The sequence below is a fragment of the Gallus gallus genome, chromosome 9, assembly GCF_016699485.2.
Source record: "Gallus gallus isolate bGalGal1 chromosome 9, bGalGal1.mat.broiler.GRCg7b, whole genome shotgun sequence".
Classification (NCBI taxonomy): domain Eukaryota; kingdom Metazoa; phylum Chordata; class Aves; order Galliformes; family Phasianidae; genus Gallus; species Gallus gallus.
Genome location: NC_052540.1, coordinates 8,899,853 through 8,917,189, shown reverse-complemented (window position 1 = coordinate 8,917,189; position 17,337 = coordinate 8,899,853). Strand labels below are relative to the sequence as shown.

General features: G+C 53.1%; 1 protein-coding gene across 2 annotated transcripts in view; it reads left to right on the top strand.

Annotated features, from left to right (window-relative positions):
- The first annotated feature begins 1,196 nt into the window (after nucleotides 1-1,196).
- Nucleotides 1,197-17,337, top strand: part of LOC107051846 (insulin receptor substrate 1) — a 292,419-nt gene continuing 276,278 nt past the window's right edge. Inside the window, exon 1 of one of the 2 annotated variants that reach the window (XM_015277004.4) lies at nucleotides 1,197-5,818. In XM_015277004.4, the coding sequence (XP_015132490.2) occupies nucleotides 2,273-5,803 (3,531 nt within the window). In that variant the 5' untranslated portion in view covers nucleotides 1,197-2,272 and the 3' untranslated portion in view covers nucleotides 5,804-5,818. Of the gene's footprint in view, nucleotides 6,040-17,337 lie in introns of both variants that reach the window. The other variant, XR_006930914.1, reaches the window with a different exon arrangement.

The following is a 17,337-nucleotide window of genomic DNA, read 5'->3' as shown; positions in this document are numbered from 1 at the left end:
AAATGTTTGTTTCTGTCATGGCAAACTGCTGTGTAGAGGAAAGAACGAGATGATCCACATCAGTGGTACGGCATGGGTTACTGTCTGCTCACTCCTTTGGTCTCACCAGGTGGATTCTGCTCCTACATGACAAAGCATCGTTGTGTGGTTGCCTTTAACTGATGCTGTGGTTTGTGTCTGTGGTGCTTGCGTCCCCTCAGATCTCTACATGCGTGCACGTGTGTCAGGCAAACCCTCCCATTCTGAGCTGCCAAGTGGCAGTCTCGGACAGCTGTACAGCCACGCGATCCTGCACAGCAAAGCTGGTAACGGCACTAGAAGTCTCTGTGTTCTGGAGAAAGGGCGTGAAGGGAGAAGGAGACCCTGCCTGAGTTCTGCCCCGAGTTCAGCCCCGAGCGTGGCGGAGCGGGAGCGCGAGAGCTGCCCTGCAGGTGGCAGCATTGAGCAACGCATGTCCGGAGGTGGCTCGCAGCGCTTGTTTGCTACTCGGCGATGGGAGTTGTGCATGCAGCACGTTTCAGCCCTGTAAGCTGCAGAGCACGTTAACTGTTCAGTTTAATTTAGCGCAGAACGATGCGGGAAAATAGACTCAGCTGCTCGACGCTACGGGGAAAGGAAAAAAAGAAACAGGTTCCCTCCTCTGGGAACACCCGCCCGACGCTTATCCCTCACGGGGCTCCGTGCCCCCGCGGGGACGAACCTCCCCGGCGCTATTCGGGGCACGGCAGAGGAGGGGCAGCCGCGCTCCAGCCACGTTAGAGCCGGAAACGCTCCCGGGGCGCCGCGGGGCTCGGGCCGGCTCGGCGCTCGGACCGGCCCTGCCCTGCCGCGAGGCGACGGAGGGCGGCTCCCCGCCCGCCCGCCCGCCACCTCCGCGCCGCAAGCCCGCCACATTGCAGAGGCCCCCGCCGGCGGTTATAAATAACACGCCGCCGAATGGCGTCTACGCCTCCTTACTACGCGCTTCGGCCCGGCCCCGCCTCCCCGCCGCCGCCATGACTGACAGGCGGCCGTACCAATGCGGGCGCGGCCCCCGGCGGGCGGTGCGGCTCGGGGCCGGGCCCGGCGGTGGCGGCCCCTGGGGCCGCACTGACTGAGGGCGGGGAGCGGCGGGGCGGGCCGCGGGGCCGCGGCGCTGGGCTGGCCGGGAGCCTGGCGGCGGCGGCGGCGGCTCCGGGGATGGTCCACGCACTGGCGCCGTCACGTGTTGTTCTGCTCGCAGCGAGCCTGAGCCGCGGCGGCGGGCGGAGGGGCCGGAGAGCGAAGCGCGGCCCCCGACGCCCGTTTTGGTGCGGGGCGCCGGGAAACTCCGCGGAGAAGCCGGCGGGGAGCGAGTCGCCGCGGCCGTGCCCGCGTCCCCCGCCAGCCTGGGGCGCGGGAGGGAGACGTGCCGCCGGCCGCTGAGGCGCTGCCGCCTGGAATGAGGAGGAGGAGGAAGAGGGGATGTTCGTGCCGCGCTCGGGCTGCCTCCCCTCCTGCCGCCGCCGGGTCGCGTTCCGCGTGGAAATGGCACTTTCTCTGCCTAACGAGATGGGACTGAATGGGGTCGCCAGCCTTCTCCGCGCGCCCGAGCGGGAGCAGCAGCAGCAGCCGCGGCGCTGAGCCTGGGGGGCGGCTGTGCCGTGCCGTGCCGTGCCGCGCTGCGCTGTGCTGCGGGGGCTTTTCTGTTGGTTTCTTTTTCTTTTTTTTCTAATTATTTGGGAGGGGGGAAGAAGCGTGCTCTTTTTTTTTTTTTTTTTTTTTTTGGGGTGCAAACCCCGGACTTTGCAAAACAATCTCCGCCCCCGAGAGGATATTTAATCTACAACAAGAAATCGCAGCTCGCGGAGGTAAAGTTGAGAGAGGAAAGGCTGCCGGACACCGTGCCCCGTGGGGACCCGAGCCCCGCGGACCGAGGATGCGATTCTCCCTCCCGGCGGCTGCCTCCGGGACGCGGCTTTCGCCAGGGCTGAGCGAGAGCGGACTGTAACTTATTAAGACGCGCTCACCCACGTAGGGGCGATTGGGGCATAAACAGCGACACGAACTCCGGTCTGGTGCCGGAGGCTGCCTCTGCTGCCGAACAGCTGCTCGCCCCGTGCTCCTGTCCCTCCCCCGTCCCTTTTTCAGGAGGGGATCCTGAGCTTATTTTCCTTTTTTTTATATATATATATATTATTTTAAATTGTTGCATGCATTTTATTTTGGGTGGTTGTTGACTTTTGCAACTGGCTCAGCTGTTTTGGGGTCTTGTGGACTGCTGACGGCGGTAGCAGCAGCACTGCCTCTCGCCATGGCCAGCCCCACAGATAACAACGAGGGCTTCTTCTCGGATGTCAGAAAGGTGGGTTACTTGCGCAAACCCAAGAGCATGCATAAGCGCTTTTTCGTGCTAAGGGCAGCCAGCGAGTCTGGACCCGCCCGGCTGGAGTATTATGAGAATGAGAAGAAATGGAGACACAAGTCGGGGGCCCCCAAGCGCTCCATCCCATTGGAAAGCTGCTTCAACATCAACAAGCGGGCTGACTCCAAGAACAAGCACCTGGTGGCCCTCTACACCAAGGACGAGCACTTTGCCATCGCAGCTGACAGTGAACTGGAACAAGAGAGCTGGTACCAAGCGCTGCTGCAGTTGCACAACAGGGCCAAGGGCCACCACCACCTCCACCACCACCACCATCACCACCACAGCGATGTCACCTTCGGGGGCAGCAGCGTGGGGCTGGGGGAAGCAGGTGAGGACAGCTATGGTGAGGTAGCCCCTGGTCCGGCTTTTAAGGAAGTTTGGCAAGTAATTCTGAAGCCTAAGGGGCTAGGCCAGACAAAGAACCTGATTGGCATCTACCGCCTGTGCCTGACTAACAAGACCATCAGCTTTGTGAAGCTGAATTCGGATGCGGCTGCTGTGGTGCTGCAGCTGCTCAATATCCGCCGTTGCGGACACTCCGAGAACTTCTTCTTCATCGAGGTGGGACGCTCGGCGGTGACCGGGCCTGGGGAGTTCTGGATGCAGGTGGACGACTCGGTGGTGGCGCAGAACATGCATGAAACCATCCTGGAGGCCATGCGAGCCATGAGCGAGGAATTCCGACCCCGCAGCAAGAGCCAGTCCTCCTCCAACTGTTCCAATCCCATCTCCGTGCCCCTTCGTAGCAGGCACCACATCAACAACCCTCCGCCCAGCCAAGTGGGGCTCAGTCGCCGGTCCAGGACCGAGAGTGTTACAGCCACCTCCCCAGCTGGCGGTGGGGGCGGAGGTATGGGTGGCAAACCCAGCTCTTTCCGGGTCCGCGCATCCAGCGATGGGGAAGGCACCATGTCAAGGCCTGCCTCGGTGGATGGTAGCCCTGTTAGCCCCAGTGCCAACCGAACCCACTCGCACAGACACCGTGGCAACTCCAGGCTCCATCCTCCGCTCAACCACAGCCGTTCCATCCCGATGCCTTCCTCGCGCTGCTCCCCGTCGGCCACCAGCCCAGTCAGCCTGTCGTCCAGCAGCACCAGTGGCCACGGCTCCACGTCAGACTGCCTGTTTCCACGAAGGTCCAGTGCTTCGGTTTCTGGCTCCCCTAGTGATGGCGGATTTATTTCTTCTGATGAATATGGTTCTAGCCCATGTGACTTCCGCAGCTCTTTTCGCAGCGTGACCCCGGATTCGCTAGGACACACCCCACCAGCTCGGGGCGATGAAGAGCTCAACTACATCTGCATGGGGGGGAAGGCCGCCTCGTCCTGCTGCAGCCTGGCAGCTCCCAATGGCCACTTCATCCCACGCACCTGCCACCCGCAGCAGCAGCCCCGCTACCCCAGCACGTCGTGCTGTCCCCGAGCCGGTAGCGAGGACGTTGCTGACTTGGACAAGGCATTCAGGAAACGGACTCACTCTGCAGGCACTTCGCCCACCATCTCCCACCAGAAGACGCCTTCCCAGTCTTCGGTGGCCTCCATTGAGGAGTATACGGAGATGTTGCCTTCTTACCCCTGCGGCGGCAGCCGGCTGCCCTCCTACCGGCACTCGGCCTTCGTGCCCACTCACTCCTACCCTGAGGAGTGTCTGGAGATGCACCACCTGGATGGCAGCCATCATCGGACCAACTCCGCTCCGCACACGGATGATGGCTACATGCCCATGTCCCCCGGCGTTGCCCCCTTGCCCAGCGGTGGGGCTGCCCCCAAGGGCGGTGACTACATGCCCATGAGCCCCAAGAGCGTGTCGGCCCCGCAGCAGATCATCAACCCTGGCAGAGGGGGCCGCCACCCTCCAGCCACGGTGGACTCCAACGGCTACATGATGATGTCCCCTAGCGGCAGCTACTCCCCGGACAGCGGCTCTGCGGGCTACGGCAAGATCTGGACGAACGGTGCCGGCCACCACCCGAAGCTCTCGGTGGAGAGCAACGAAGGGAAGCTGCCCTGCGGCGGCGGCGACTATATCAACATGTCCCCGGCCAGCGGCTCCACCACCAGCACGCCGCCCGACTGCTACTTCGGGGCGGCGGGGCAGCCGGGCGTCGAGGAGGCGGCCGCGGCCCTCCACAAGCCCATCTACTCCTACTTCTCGCTGCCGCGCTCCTTCAAGCACGTGCACCGGCGGGGCGGCGGGCCGGCGGGCGAGGAGGGCAGTCCCCAGCCCCGCGTGGCGCTCGGCTCCGGCCGCCTCCTCTACGCCGCCGAGGACTCGTCCTCCTCAACCAGCAGCGACAGCCTGGGCGGCCCCGGCGGCCCCGAGGGTCCCGCGTCGCACTCGCAGCCCCCGCGCAAGGTGGACACGGCCGTGCAGACCAAAGGCCGCCTGGCGCGACCCACGCGGCTGTCGCTGGGCGGCCCCAAGGCCAGCACCCTGCCGCGGGCCCGCGAGCAGCCCCCGCTGCTGCTGCCCCCGGAGCCCAAGAGCCCCGGCGAGTACGTGAACATCGAGTTCGTCCCCGGGGACAAGCCGCCTTTCCCCTCGGCCGCGCCGGGGCTGCCACGGCCGCCGGGCGGGGAGGCCGCCGAGGAGTACATGAACATGGAGCTGGGGCCGCCCCGCGCCCGCTGCCCCGGCGCCTTCGCCGCCGCCGCCGCACGGCCGGGTCGCGGCGCGGCTCCCCCCGGACGGGACTACGTGAGCATGCAGCTGGGGGGCTCCTGCTCGGACTGCGCCGACAGCCCCTCGCCCTCCTCGCCCGCCCCGCTGCTCGGCTACGCCGACGTGCGGGCGGGCCGCTCCGCCGCCGAGAAGCCGCCGCCGGCCGCCGCCGCTTCCCCCGAGCTGCCGCGGCCCCCGGCCGAGCTGGCGGCGGCCCCGCCGCGCTCCTCCTCCCTGCTCGGGGGCCCCGGCGCGGGCAGCGCCTTCACCCGCGTCAGCCTCAGCCCCGGCCGTAACCAGAGCGCCAAGGTGATCCGCGCCGACCCGCAGGGCGGCCGCCGGCGGCACAGCTCCGAGACTTTCTCGTCCACGCCGAGCGCCGCCCGCGGGGCGGCAGGCGGCGGCGGCGGCGGCCCCGGGGCGCCCTTCCCCTGCGGCGGCGCGGGGGGCGCCGAGGAGGTGAAGCGCCACAGCTCGGCCTCCTTCGAGAACGTGTGGCTGCGGCCCGCCGCCGGGGAGCCGCCCTCCGCGAGTCGGGGGCCGGGGGCCGCGCTGGAGAACGGACTCAACTACATCGACCTGGACTTGGTGAAGGATTGCAGCCACCGCCGCCACCACCTGCACCCCCCCGCGGAGGGCGCCTCCGGCCCGGGGGGGAAACCGCCGCAGCCCCGCTCCCCGCGCGGGAGCAGCCACTCCAGCGACGACCTGAGCGCGTACGCCAGCATCAGCTTCCAGAAGCGGGAGGAGCCCTAGGAGCCGGCCGGGAAGGTGAGCTCCGGGGGCGCGGCCTCGCGGGGAGCTCCGCGGTGCCCTCACGAGGGGGTGGGGCGCGGCGTTGGGCTCCCCGGGGCCGGGGGGCGCCGTGACCCCGCGGTGGCTCGGGTCCGTTCCCGGAGTGCGGTGCTCGGGGACGGCCCGGCTGCCGTAGCCCCGTCCCGGAGGGTGCGACTGCCGATATCGGGTCTGGACTGCGCGGATGCGGTGTTGCGGTGCGTAGTTACGGTGTGGTCTGTAGCAAATGAAAACGTGAATTGGCTGAGAGCGTGGGGCTGGAAATAGGAAGCTCCAGCTTTAATCCTCCTTTGGCCAGCGCTTGCTCCTGCGGCTCGGGAGGGCGGTGAGCTGCGCTACTCGTGTTTTCCCACGTGTAGAGCTCTGCTGGCGGCATCACCTTGCCGGGCTGCGCTGAACTGGAACTCAGCTCGGTTTGGAAAGCGCTTTGGGTTTGGGGAAGGCTTGGGAGTCTCCAAAGCATTGTGTCCACCGTTTGTGTTTCAGCTGGTGCGGAGCGTGGCTGCCCCGTGCTCGCAGCAGTGTTGCATACTGTATGAGAAGCAGGCCCCAGAAGCGTGCGTTTGTCATAGGCCAAACTGGTGTGTTTTGTTTTTCCCTAAAGCTTTCCAGTTTTCATTTGGGAAAGCCCCTTGCTGGGCTGTTGCATGCTGGTTGCAGGTGGCTGGTGAGTAGAGGTGTTACCACCAACAGTGCCACAGTTCTGCTCTGCAGAAGCTTGATGCAGCTCAGAGCAAACATATCCGGTCCAGGAGCTGGTGCAGCACAGTGCAGGTGTGGGAGTCACTCATTGGAAGGTGACTGGCAGCCAGCTCCCTGGTTAGCTCTGCTGTGACATGTGCTGTTAGCAGCTCTTGGTGTGTTTGAGCAGCAGCAGCAGTCCCAGCAGCATCAATGGGTGTTGGCACAGGTGTGCACATGGTGATGTGAGGGGATGAGTCTCATACTGCTCATTATGATTTTATCATTAAGTATAATGAAGTATGATAAACATGCTGCTTGTATCATGTGCTCACTTGGTGCAAGGGTAGGATGCTCAGGACCCGAGCTTCCATTTTGCATGGTGACAATGTTTATAGAACCGGAACAAAGGCAGAACAGCCTGTCTGTGTTTGTGGGCTGTTAGAGCAATACACTGCTAGATGTTGGTCCTACAGGACTTGTGAAGGCCAGAGCCGGTTCAGAGTTCAAAGAGAGGTCTCAGATTAGCACAGGTGTTGCTGTGCTGGCTTGGATGGTGGCAGGAAGGAAATGTTTTGTTTGTGTCCATGTGGCTGTTACAGTGCTCAGTGAGCAGATGCACCACGCTGCACTGTACTCCTTGGGGAGGCTGCCAGGGCTCTGGGGTGTCCTGGTCAGCATTGCCCTGAGCTCTTGGAGAGGTTTGCCAGCGGATACAGCATGCTGTTTTGCCACTTCCATTGATAGTATTGCTGCTCTTCCCTGCTCTGTGCTAAGACCGGGGAAGCAGGTGCCAGAGAAATCCACCACTGAGGGCTGAGGGAGTGATGAACATGTGCAGGAGTCAGAGACTGCAGGTCTGAGGGGCGGCGGTGCCACAGCTGTTCACTCGCAGATTTTCACAGATGTGCTTACTGTGCTGTGGACACCTCGCTTTAATTGATCCCGTGTGTCACCTTAACACAAAGGCCGTGACAAAGCTCTCCATCCCAGCGGTGGGGAGGTCCCTGCTGGAGCTGTGCTGGTCAGTGAGACAGAATGTGCCCACCTGTCCAAAAAGCACACTGAAAGCACCATGCAGCTGCTTGCAGAGGGGTATGGTGAAAGGTGTTGTCTAGTGGAGGAACTGCAGTTTGAAGTTGGCTCTTCTTTCCCCAAATTAGGATTGGGCTAAGCAAGTAGAGCTTCTCCTGGGAGGTCAGGAAGAGTCGATCTGTAATTATGTGGGTAGTCTGCAGCCATGCTGCCCTGTGCCCTCCCCATCACTCAGCTCAGCTGCCTGCTCAGATGTTAACTCATCAGGCTCCTATTTCCCATGCTGGATTCCTTGCCATCAAATGGAACTTTTGTCACAGTTCAGCCTGACTAGTTCATCTTCTTGAGTTCATTAGAGGAAAAAGAGTGAATTGTCCATGCTAGACCGTGCTTCAATCTGTTTGTTGTCAAGTCCTCAGACTTTTGCTGCTTTGGAGGTGGAATTGGGGTTTGGCAGGGGAATCAGCCTGCGCCACTATACCTAATGCCACGCTTGAGGAACTCTGCCTGGAGCTGAGTGGTTTATAGGCCTGCAGGCAGTGTGCTTGCACGTTTGGAACAGTTGTGGAGAACCTTAAGATAAACTGTTCCATGCTGGCACGAGCAGGAAGTGCACTCCAGATCTGAAGCTTTGTGCACCCCTTCCAAGGGGCAGCCATGCCCCTTTTCATGCTCCATCTCACCCTGTGTCACCCTGCGCTGCTCATGCAGTGCAGATGTGCAGATGCTGCCTGGAAGGGCAAGCAGGTGGCTGTTGTTGGTCCTTCTGCTGCCTGAGCAGTGTGGAAGGGTAAGGAAAAACCATTTGGAATACTGCAGGTACAGCAGAGAGACAAGACCAGGCCTGGTGAGGGAGAGCTGAAGCTGCAAGCTGCAGGTATCAGTAAGGGATGGGGAAGGCTGCTTCGAGTGCCCTTTCTTTGCTCTCCATCACTTGCGTAGCTGTGGGTTTTTATTTATCCCTTTAATCTCAGAAGTGGTAGAAGAACTGTGCCTATTCATTTTTCTTCCTCCCTCTCCATAGAGCAGGCTTCTTTCCTCTTTCCCCCCAACAAAGACCAAAACTATCTGGATAACTCTTGTTTTATCCATTCTGGAATGTTTTCTTGTTCCAGACTACAAGGCAAGGACCTCACATGTTTGCCATTCAACTCCCAGTGGGTAAAATGATTGCTGTTGCTTGCTCCAAGCCAGCAGCTCCTCTCCTTGTCCTGCTGCCCTGTCCTTCCCCCTGTCCCTGCCACTTCCAGGTTGCATTACGCTCTTAAGGTTTCTTTTAACTCCTTTGAAGTGTGTTTATTTCTCTGAACACTGAAGTTACTGGCTGAAACAATCATGTAGATTTTCAATTTAAAAAAATAAATAAATCTTTCCCATCTTCAGCTCTTCTCTGCACTCTCTCAAATCCCATTGCTTCCATTGTCACACACTCTGGGCTGTTTCCTAACATCTGGCCCTGTCTTAGCCTTTGTAGCTCTCTTCTCCTCTAATTCTGTTAAAAGTGCAGCAGTAAAACTGCTGGGAGCTCCCCTGCCCACACACTTTCTTCTGCTTGGGAGAACTGGGGACTGCTGCATGTGCCGAGGCCAGCCCACGGGTCCTCAGTGCTTGGATCCTGTGTCAGGTGGACTTGTGTGCTGCAGTAGCCAAATCCTGCTGAAAAACACCAGCCTGTGGCATGAAGCTGAGGTGAAGTTTGGGGAGTGGTGTTGCTGTAAGGCATTTTAGTCCTGCTTAGGATTTCGCATGCACGGGTGATTAGATGTAGGAAGCACATTCTCAACTTTGGGATTGGGATGAGAAGAGAAACTTCCTAGGAGTATCAGGGGTATGAAGATGAACTGCAGGTAGCTTGTGTTCAGAGCATGCAACCCAAAAATATTCCAAAAAGGAAGGCAGTAGGTGTTGGCATATGAGTAACAGGAAGGGCTGAAGCAGGATCGCAGAAGGAGGCAGGTATGTGGCTTTGATCTCCGGAGCTTCAAAGCAAAGGCATTATTCCCCCACCTCATTTCCATTTTGTTGATGAGCATGAGAACCTGTGAAAGTGAGCGCTAATAACACTGAATAGAATATGTGCAGCTCGAGCGAGTGGTAACTTGGCTTCCTTGCAGCTGTAGGGATACCTCTTTGCCTGATGCACGGTGGGGCTTTGGTGCTGTAGGACAGCAGGACACCGTGCAACAACACCTGACTGGGGGTCGTGCCTTGTGTCTGGCTCTAGCTAAAGGCTAGAGGTGGAACTAACTTGAGGTGGAACAACTGAAACACAACAATTACCAAAACAAGATGTGTACCATTAAAATCAGTTTGTGGGGTGAGGTTCTTTCCAGAACTGTACGAACAGAAGTTCCCCCAGTTTTGGATCAGCACCAACACAAATACCAGTGCATTATGAAAGTTTTCCATGCGCTGTAGGCAGTACTGTAGTCAAAACTGCATTGCTTACTGTATGAGCACACCAGTTTTCCCCATACCTCATTATTTGCCAAAATCGAGCCTGTCTCCACATATTTGCATATTTGCAATTGTCCTGTTTAACAAAACCACAAGCTTATAATCGGTTTGTTTGTTTGTTTGTTTTTGTAATTTAGACGGTAGATCCGTTCCTACATTAAATTTTAATACTCATTTATTCCCCCCTCCTTTAGTTTTAATGACAAGTTTCTCAAGGCTTCTCTTTTTTGTTTTCCTGGCTTAAAAATTTCAACTGTATGATTTATTAACCTGTGTAGTAGATAATGAAGTACTATCTGGACTTGTTTACCCCATAGCTTTCATGTTTATCGCAGAATCATAGTGTCATTAAGGTGGGAAAAGACCACTAAGATCACCTAGTCCAACCATCAGCCCAGCCCCACCATGCCCACTGAGCCACGTCCCTCAGTGCCTCATCTCTGTGTTTCTTCAACACCTCCAGGGACGGTGACCTCCCCACCTCCCCGGGCAGCTGTGCCAGTGCCTCACCGCTCTTTCTGAGAAGTTATTCCTGATATCCACCCAGAATCTCCCCCAGTGCAACTGGAGGCCATTCCCTCTCATTCTGTCACTGTTACCTGGGGGCAGAGGCCAACCCCTGCTTCACCACGACCTTCTTTCAGGGAGTTGTAGAGAGCAATGAGGTCTCCCCTGAGCTTCTTCTGCACTGAACGTCCCCGTTCCCTCAGCTGCTCTCCATGAGACTTGTGCTCCACACCCTTCACAGCTCCCTTGCCCTTCTCTGGACAGACTCCAGGGCCTCAATGTTGGTGAGGGTCCCAGTGTCAGTGTTTTAACTGGTTTCTGAATATGGTTTAATTTTGAAATTGAAACAGAACATTGCAGGGCAAGGAGGACGCTCGTTTTTAACTAGCAACTATGGAGAGTCATGTGCACTTCCTTGGATAATGCTCGTAAGTGGAGAAATACTGCTCCTAAGTTAAGTACAAAACAAATAAGAATGAGTGAACTTTGACATCCAAAAAAGTATTGTTGTTATGAAATGTGTGGTGAAAGGAGATCTGCATTCATACATTTTCTTTAACTGCAGTATTTTCTTCTTTACGCTGCGCTAATTGGACAGTACAATAAATTCCATTAAAACAGGTTCACTGGAGTTTCACACTCTTTCTTCTGGATTAGGAAGTATAGATTCCCTTAAAATTTTTCATTGTCAGTAATGTCTTGTGAAAGAAAATCTTAAATGGCAAAAATGTTGTGGCTTGTTCCAGCAGGTCTTGGGGTTTTCACTCTGTGGTAAGAGCTGCAATGCAAAAATGTTAATATTAACAAATGTATCTAAGTTCTCCATTTGTCAGAGTGCTAAAAGCTGGGTTTCGGTCTTGTATGTGTAGTGCATTACAGTAACCATTCGTAAAAGTCAGTAGCATTATTCTATTTTCACCGTCTTCTGCCATCTAGATAAATGGTGATCGTTATGGTTATTGTTTTGAATTCGTGAGATAAAGGTAGTGAAGGAGAGGTGCCAGTGACTTAAAAAGGATTCTCAAGTTTAACGGCTTTATTCTCTGCTTACAGAAATGTTGGGAAATAGAACAAAAGGCAGGGTGTGAACAGATAAAGGAGATTTAAATAAGTCTGGCACTCTTTAACTAACTAAAAGATGTCTTGATATCTGTCTCTCTGATCATGTTTGACACATCTAGGTCACGTTCTCTGAAGGCTGTTATTAGAGATTTAACCTTGGGTAATTGCAAACTGTATTTTCTTCAGAGCAGTGTTTGATCAGGTACGTGGGGCAGCAAAAGTTTGTGTGTGTTCAGCTGTTTGTATTAATTTGGGAGTCTGGTTAAGGGATCTGCTGTCAGCCACCTGAACCGTACGATGAGGTGCGCCCGGCCTGTGGCGTAGCGCGGAGGTTTGCCCGCGTACCACTTGTCAGCTGTTGTAAGATCCCATTTGTTTGGAATCCGGGGACGTGGAAAAAATGACCGATTAAGTTTTCAAGAAAGGTACGCTTCAGGAGAAAGGAATTAGGTTAGAGGGGTGTTCCACTCATTACAGTTAGCAGAACCACTGAAGTGTGCTTGTACGTTTGAACTGTCGATTATACATGTTATAAATTCAGTGTGGGAACATCTACAACTGCAATTTAATTTGCAGGGTTTTTTATTTTTTATTTTCCAAGTCTATGTGGGTTGGATATTTGTAAGTCACTGGGGCACTAAGCGTTGGACAAGCTTTGTTCAAAAATCAGAATCTGAGGAAAAACGGGACATATCCATCAGCCTTAATTCTTGTCCTCTTTCAGTGCTGTGGCTTTCCGTGTGGTGCACAAATGTTTGCTAAAACATAAGTGTGAGACAGGAACTCCTTAAGCTGGCTGTGCAACTCAATAAAATGCGTAACCAAACTGTGCAGGATAGCTTTCCTTCAGTGGAGCAGTTCTCTGAAGGGGTAAAAAAAACTCCCAACAAGTGAAGAGTTGGCCAGTGATTGCAAGTTCCTTCTGCCAGTATTTGACTGAATTTACACTTACAGCAAAACAAACCAAAACCAAAACAGAACAGCAATAACAAGAGCAACAGACAACCAAATAACAATCTTTTATTCCTTCCATGAGATAATGCACATGTAGACGTCACCAGTGACATCCATTGTTAAACACTGTGTCCAAACGTATAACTTGGCCAAGAGAATGAAAGAACCTCCGGAAGTGTAGATTGAGGTGGAAGATTGTCTGAGTTTGTTGCTCCTCTTACTGCATATCTTGGTTTGAGTCTTGCTTGCTGGTCTGTAGGTGACAGCGGGAGAGTGGAGCAGAGATGTGGAGCTGGAGGCACCCTGGCTGCAGGCAGGGCTTGCCTACTTTGGTTCTGACTCAAGCTTCCCATATTCCAGAGATGCAGGAGAGATCTGAAGTAACAGCTGATTGTGTCAGTGAGGAAATGTAGAGTAAAACACCTGGTGGTAGTTCATCTTCAGCATAGCCTGCCCTGCATGTAAAGAATGAGGTAGGAAAGGAATTTTTTACCCATAGAGAACAAGAATAAATGACTTTTTACTTTGGGGTATATCCTTGGGGATATTTCCTTCTATAGACTGCTTGCATTTCATGAAAGAGAGCAATGGAGGTAGCTCAGCTGCACAGTTGTTGAAAAAGGTAGCAATATGAGAAAGGATCTGGAGGGCAAGAGGTATGAGGATTGGCTGAGGGCCCTGGGTTTGTTCAGCCCAGAGCAGAGGAGCTGAGGGGAGCCCTCATGGCGGCTGCAGCTCCTCACAGGGAGCGGAGGGACAGCGCGGAGCTCTGCTCTGTGTGACAGCGACAGGGCCTGAGGGAACGGCATGGAGCTGTGCTGGGGAGGGCCAGGTGGGGTCAGGGGGAGGTTCTGCACCGCAGGGCGGTGGGCACAGCCCCGAGCTGCCAGAGTTCAAGAAGCATTTGGACAGTGCTCTCAGAGATAGGGTTTGGGTAGTCCTGTGTGGAGCCAGGGTTGGACTTGAGGATCCTCGTGGGTCCCTTCCAACTCAGGATGTTCAATGGTTCTGTGACAACTGGGCTTGCTCAGAGGATTTGGAATGATTTAGATTTCAGTGAGGTAATAGATTCCTTGTTGTGGGAATGAGGATGTTTATGATGGCTGTACAAAGGGGAGTGAGCAGTGCTCTTCTTGCAGCGCTAGTAGATTCAAGCTGAACAGTTTTCATCTGGTGAAAATAAGTGGTACTTCAAATCCTTGCGATGGTCAAAATGTGTTTTGGGCAGGTCACTGCTTTGATAAAAGTGAAAAAAAGTGCCTCTCTTTTTACCCGCTGTATTTAACCTATTTCTGTTTTTTACTTCCTTGCTCACACAGCACAGGTGTTTCTAAAGCCTGAGTGTGCTGAAATCAACTGAAACAAAGGAAACCTGTAGTTGAGGAATCTCAAAAAGCTGCTGCATCCTGGGTGTGGCCCTGCAAGCCCTCTGGGCAGACTGAGGCAGCTTGCTGTGCTGAAAGGCTCTGCTCTGCTGCTCCTCTCCTGCTGGGCTGCCCGTATTCTCCTGGGGCACTTCTCTGCCGTACATCAGGGAGCTGCTGAGGTGTGCTGGGAAGAGAGGGGCTGAGGCCGGTTTGTGTGCAGCAGTCTGTCTTCACTCATCCCGTACAAGTAAATGGTGGCTGTAGTTAGGCTGGCTTATTAGTTAGCAGATGTTTATGTTTCCCCATTTCGCATGTAGCAGCATTCAGTTTTTTGAGGAACAGCAAAATCGGATGAGGAATTTAGTTTGTTTAGGAAGCTGTAGGTTGAAAGCTGTAAATATTTTTCTTATTGAAAGTTAATATTTGTTCTAGTGTCAGTATTTTGGAAATAATGTTGTATTTTGTTGACTTTATAATCATCTGGCGAACGTGATGCTGAATGTCCTTTAATTCCTTGGATGGCTGATGTGGGTGGGTAGTCAGAGTGATGTACTTCTGTCTGGGAGGGAGGCAGAGGCAGGTGAAGGTACATAGCAGAGGGTGGCACATGGGTGTGCTGTGCCTGCTGCTGTGCTTTGAGCGTGCGGCTGACGAGACTTCACTCTTAAATGGAGCCAATTAATTTATATCCAGGCCGGTTTTGAATGCTTTAAACAACATCAGGGTTCTTGAACAGTGAAACAAAGCTCTACAACACGTTTCATTCTTTTGGTTATGCAGCTTTTCCTCACAAGCTGCTGTACAAGGGAAAAGCCCTCCTGGAGGTGTGCAGGCATGTAGCGAGGGCATGTTTTTTCATGCCTTTGAACTAGGTTAGGAATGTGTCTCAAGATGGAAGAATGAATAGTTATTTGGTGCTCTTAGCCTGCAGGCTTGAAGCGGGAGAGGAATGTTATTGTGTCTTCAGTGCCTGGCGCGCACAGCCGTGTTGTACAGGGACTGGCATGGCTCAGTGCCACCCTGCACACAGCTGCTGGCCACCAGTGGTGTTTCCTCAGTCGTAAGGCTCTGGGAAACCAGGGGCATATCTTCAATTAAGGAAGTGCCCTTTAGAGCAAAGGGATTGTGGCACAGAAGTATACTGGCCTAACAAAACTCTGATTACACTGATGTGATTCTCTGTACCTACGTCTCCTTCTTCCCGCCTCTCTATGAAGTGCTTTCCCGGGAAGACAGTAAGGATTTGCATTTCTCTGAAATTCTGTTTTGACCCTGAGGTAGTGGCAGTGTGCCCCTGGAGAGAAAGGCAAGCAGAGGCTGAGAAAGTAGGGTGGTTCAGGTTGGAATAACCCTTGGAACGTTTTCTGATAAATAAACCTGCATTCAGAATGCATTGTGCTCTAATATGCTGGTGTTAGCTAAACTGAGACGGACCTGTTCAGTCAGTGCAGTTCTCAAATGCCACTGCTGTAGTGAGTGTGATTGGTGAAGTATCCACAGTTGGGGTTTCAAGCACTGAATGCTCATTTCTTTGAGAACAGCAGCCGCTGCAGTAGATACCCAGAGAACTTTGGGTTTATTTCAGTATACGACTAGTATAATTATGTGAGTGGTTTATTCAAAGCTGAGTGAGATGAGCTGAAAGTGAAAGATAGAAAAATGGATTTCATTTCTTCAGTCGTTTGATTTTTCAAAACAAACAAACAAACAAACCCAAAACCACCTTTACTAAATGTGAGATATGGAAATCCACAGTAACCAGGCCCACTCAGTTTCACCTACTAAATATAGAGGAGTCTTTAATACAATAAATTACTGTTGAATGCAAAGTTTATTTTGTTAAGCAACTTATTTATGTGTCCATGTATTTCAGCACTTCATTGGGATTTTCATACAGACTCAGCTTGACAAGTCATAAGTAGGAGATTGAACCAACTGGTAAATGATGACTTGTACTGGCCATTAATTTTATTGGTCAAGAATCTGCATAAATATACACTAACAGTATTATCTAACTGGGAATTACACCAAATGCTAAATTAAAAGGTTATATTGCAAATCAGCATGATTTAGTGGTTATCACTCTTTGAGAATGACCATTAAGAACATAAAAAGATAAGGTTCCTCATTTGCTAATCTAAATGTGATTATTTTAATCACTTTAATTTGAATTAATCCACCGTGAAGTCAAGTGTCAGTACATACATGATAATTAAATATACTTGAACTGATATGATCATGCAGAAATAGAAATAGAGCATAGCCGCAGAAAAGACCTGGTTCCAGGACCTTGTGTGATCTAGAGAAGAAAGCAGACAAAACACAACACAGTAAGAGACTGGGGAGGGTGCAAGAAGAGAACAAAGCACAAGGGCAGGGAAGTGATGCTTAAATGCAGGGAAGGGTGAGAGAGCCAGGTAGGCCATGTTACTTGGCTGGCCTGTTAGTGGGTCCTCTTTGAGAGGAGTTTCACCAAGCTGGAGAAGGCAAAGTTGTGTAGGAAGGGGTACAAGGAATGAGTGAGCGGGAGGAGGAATTGGAATAATGCTGGGAAGCTCACATTTCAGTCAGCGTAATTGGGCTTTAATGACTTGAATGACTCATGATCTCTTAGCTTGATAGGCCACCATAAAATTTTAAACGTAGGTATGAATGAAGTTACTTGCACTGGTTTCATTGTATGCTTGCGGTAGTAGAAAGCACGGATGTGCCAAGGATTGTCAGAGGAAAAGACAAAAAAAAATGGTATAAGATGTCACTAACGTTTTTGCAAACATATTTTGGAGGAAAGTTTGCATAATGATCCTTCTGCATGAGTGCTATGAAATATTTCTCATCTTGGTGGGGCAGTGGGAGGAGTCTGCAGTTAATGTGAGTTGCTGTAACCTACTTGTAGCTGATGGGAGTAGGGCAGCATAGCTCCTTTCAGAGTGTGTGCCTTTAAACTTTCTTTTCTCTCTGTAAGCTGTTACTACATTGTTCTGTTTGAATTAATAACAAGACCCCATTAATTTTAATTAGCTCTGCTAACGAGTTACTTCCAAAGTGCTACAAAATGATCTGTAATTCAGCATCTGATTTATCTCCTACCTTGGGTATTTCATCTTTTCCGAAAATTCTTCTGCTGCAGATCGGTGAAGACATTTGATCTGTCTCGATTTGAGCTTGTTTACGTCTACGTTTGTTAGAGTAGCTCATCAGCTGCTATTCCTTTAGCAAATAACTCCTGTGATGTTAATTGTGTTTTATGGATTTGGGTCACATCTTAGCGTTTGTGTTTAGGCTGAAGAAGCAGGTAGAGGCTGAAGTCTGCTGAATGCTGAGTGTTCTCAATAAGTGGGACAGCAGAGCACTTAGTTGTAATGTTCGTGTTGTAGGACCTGAATGGTTTCTGTGGCTTTGTAACCTGTGGGTTGGGTTGGGTCTGCCAGC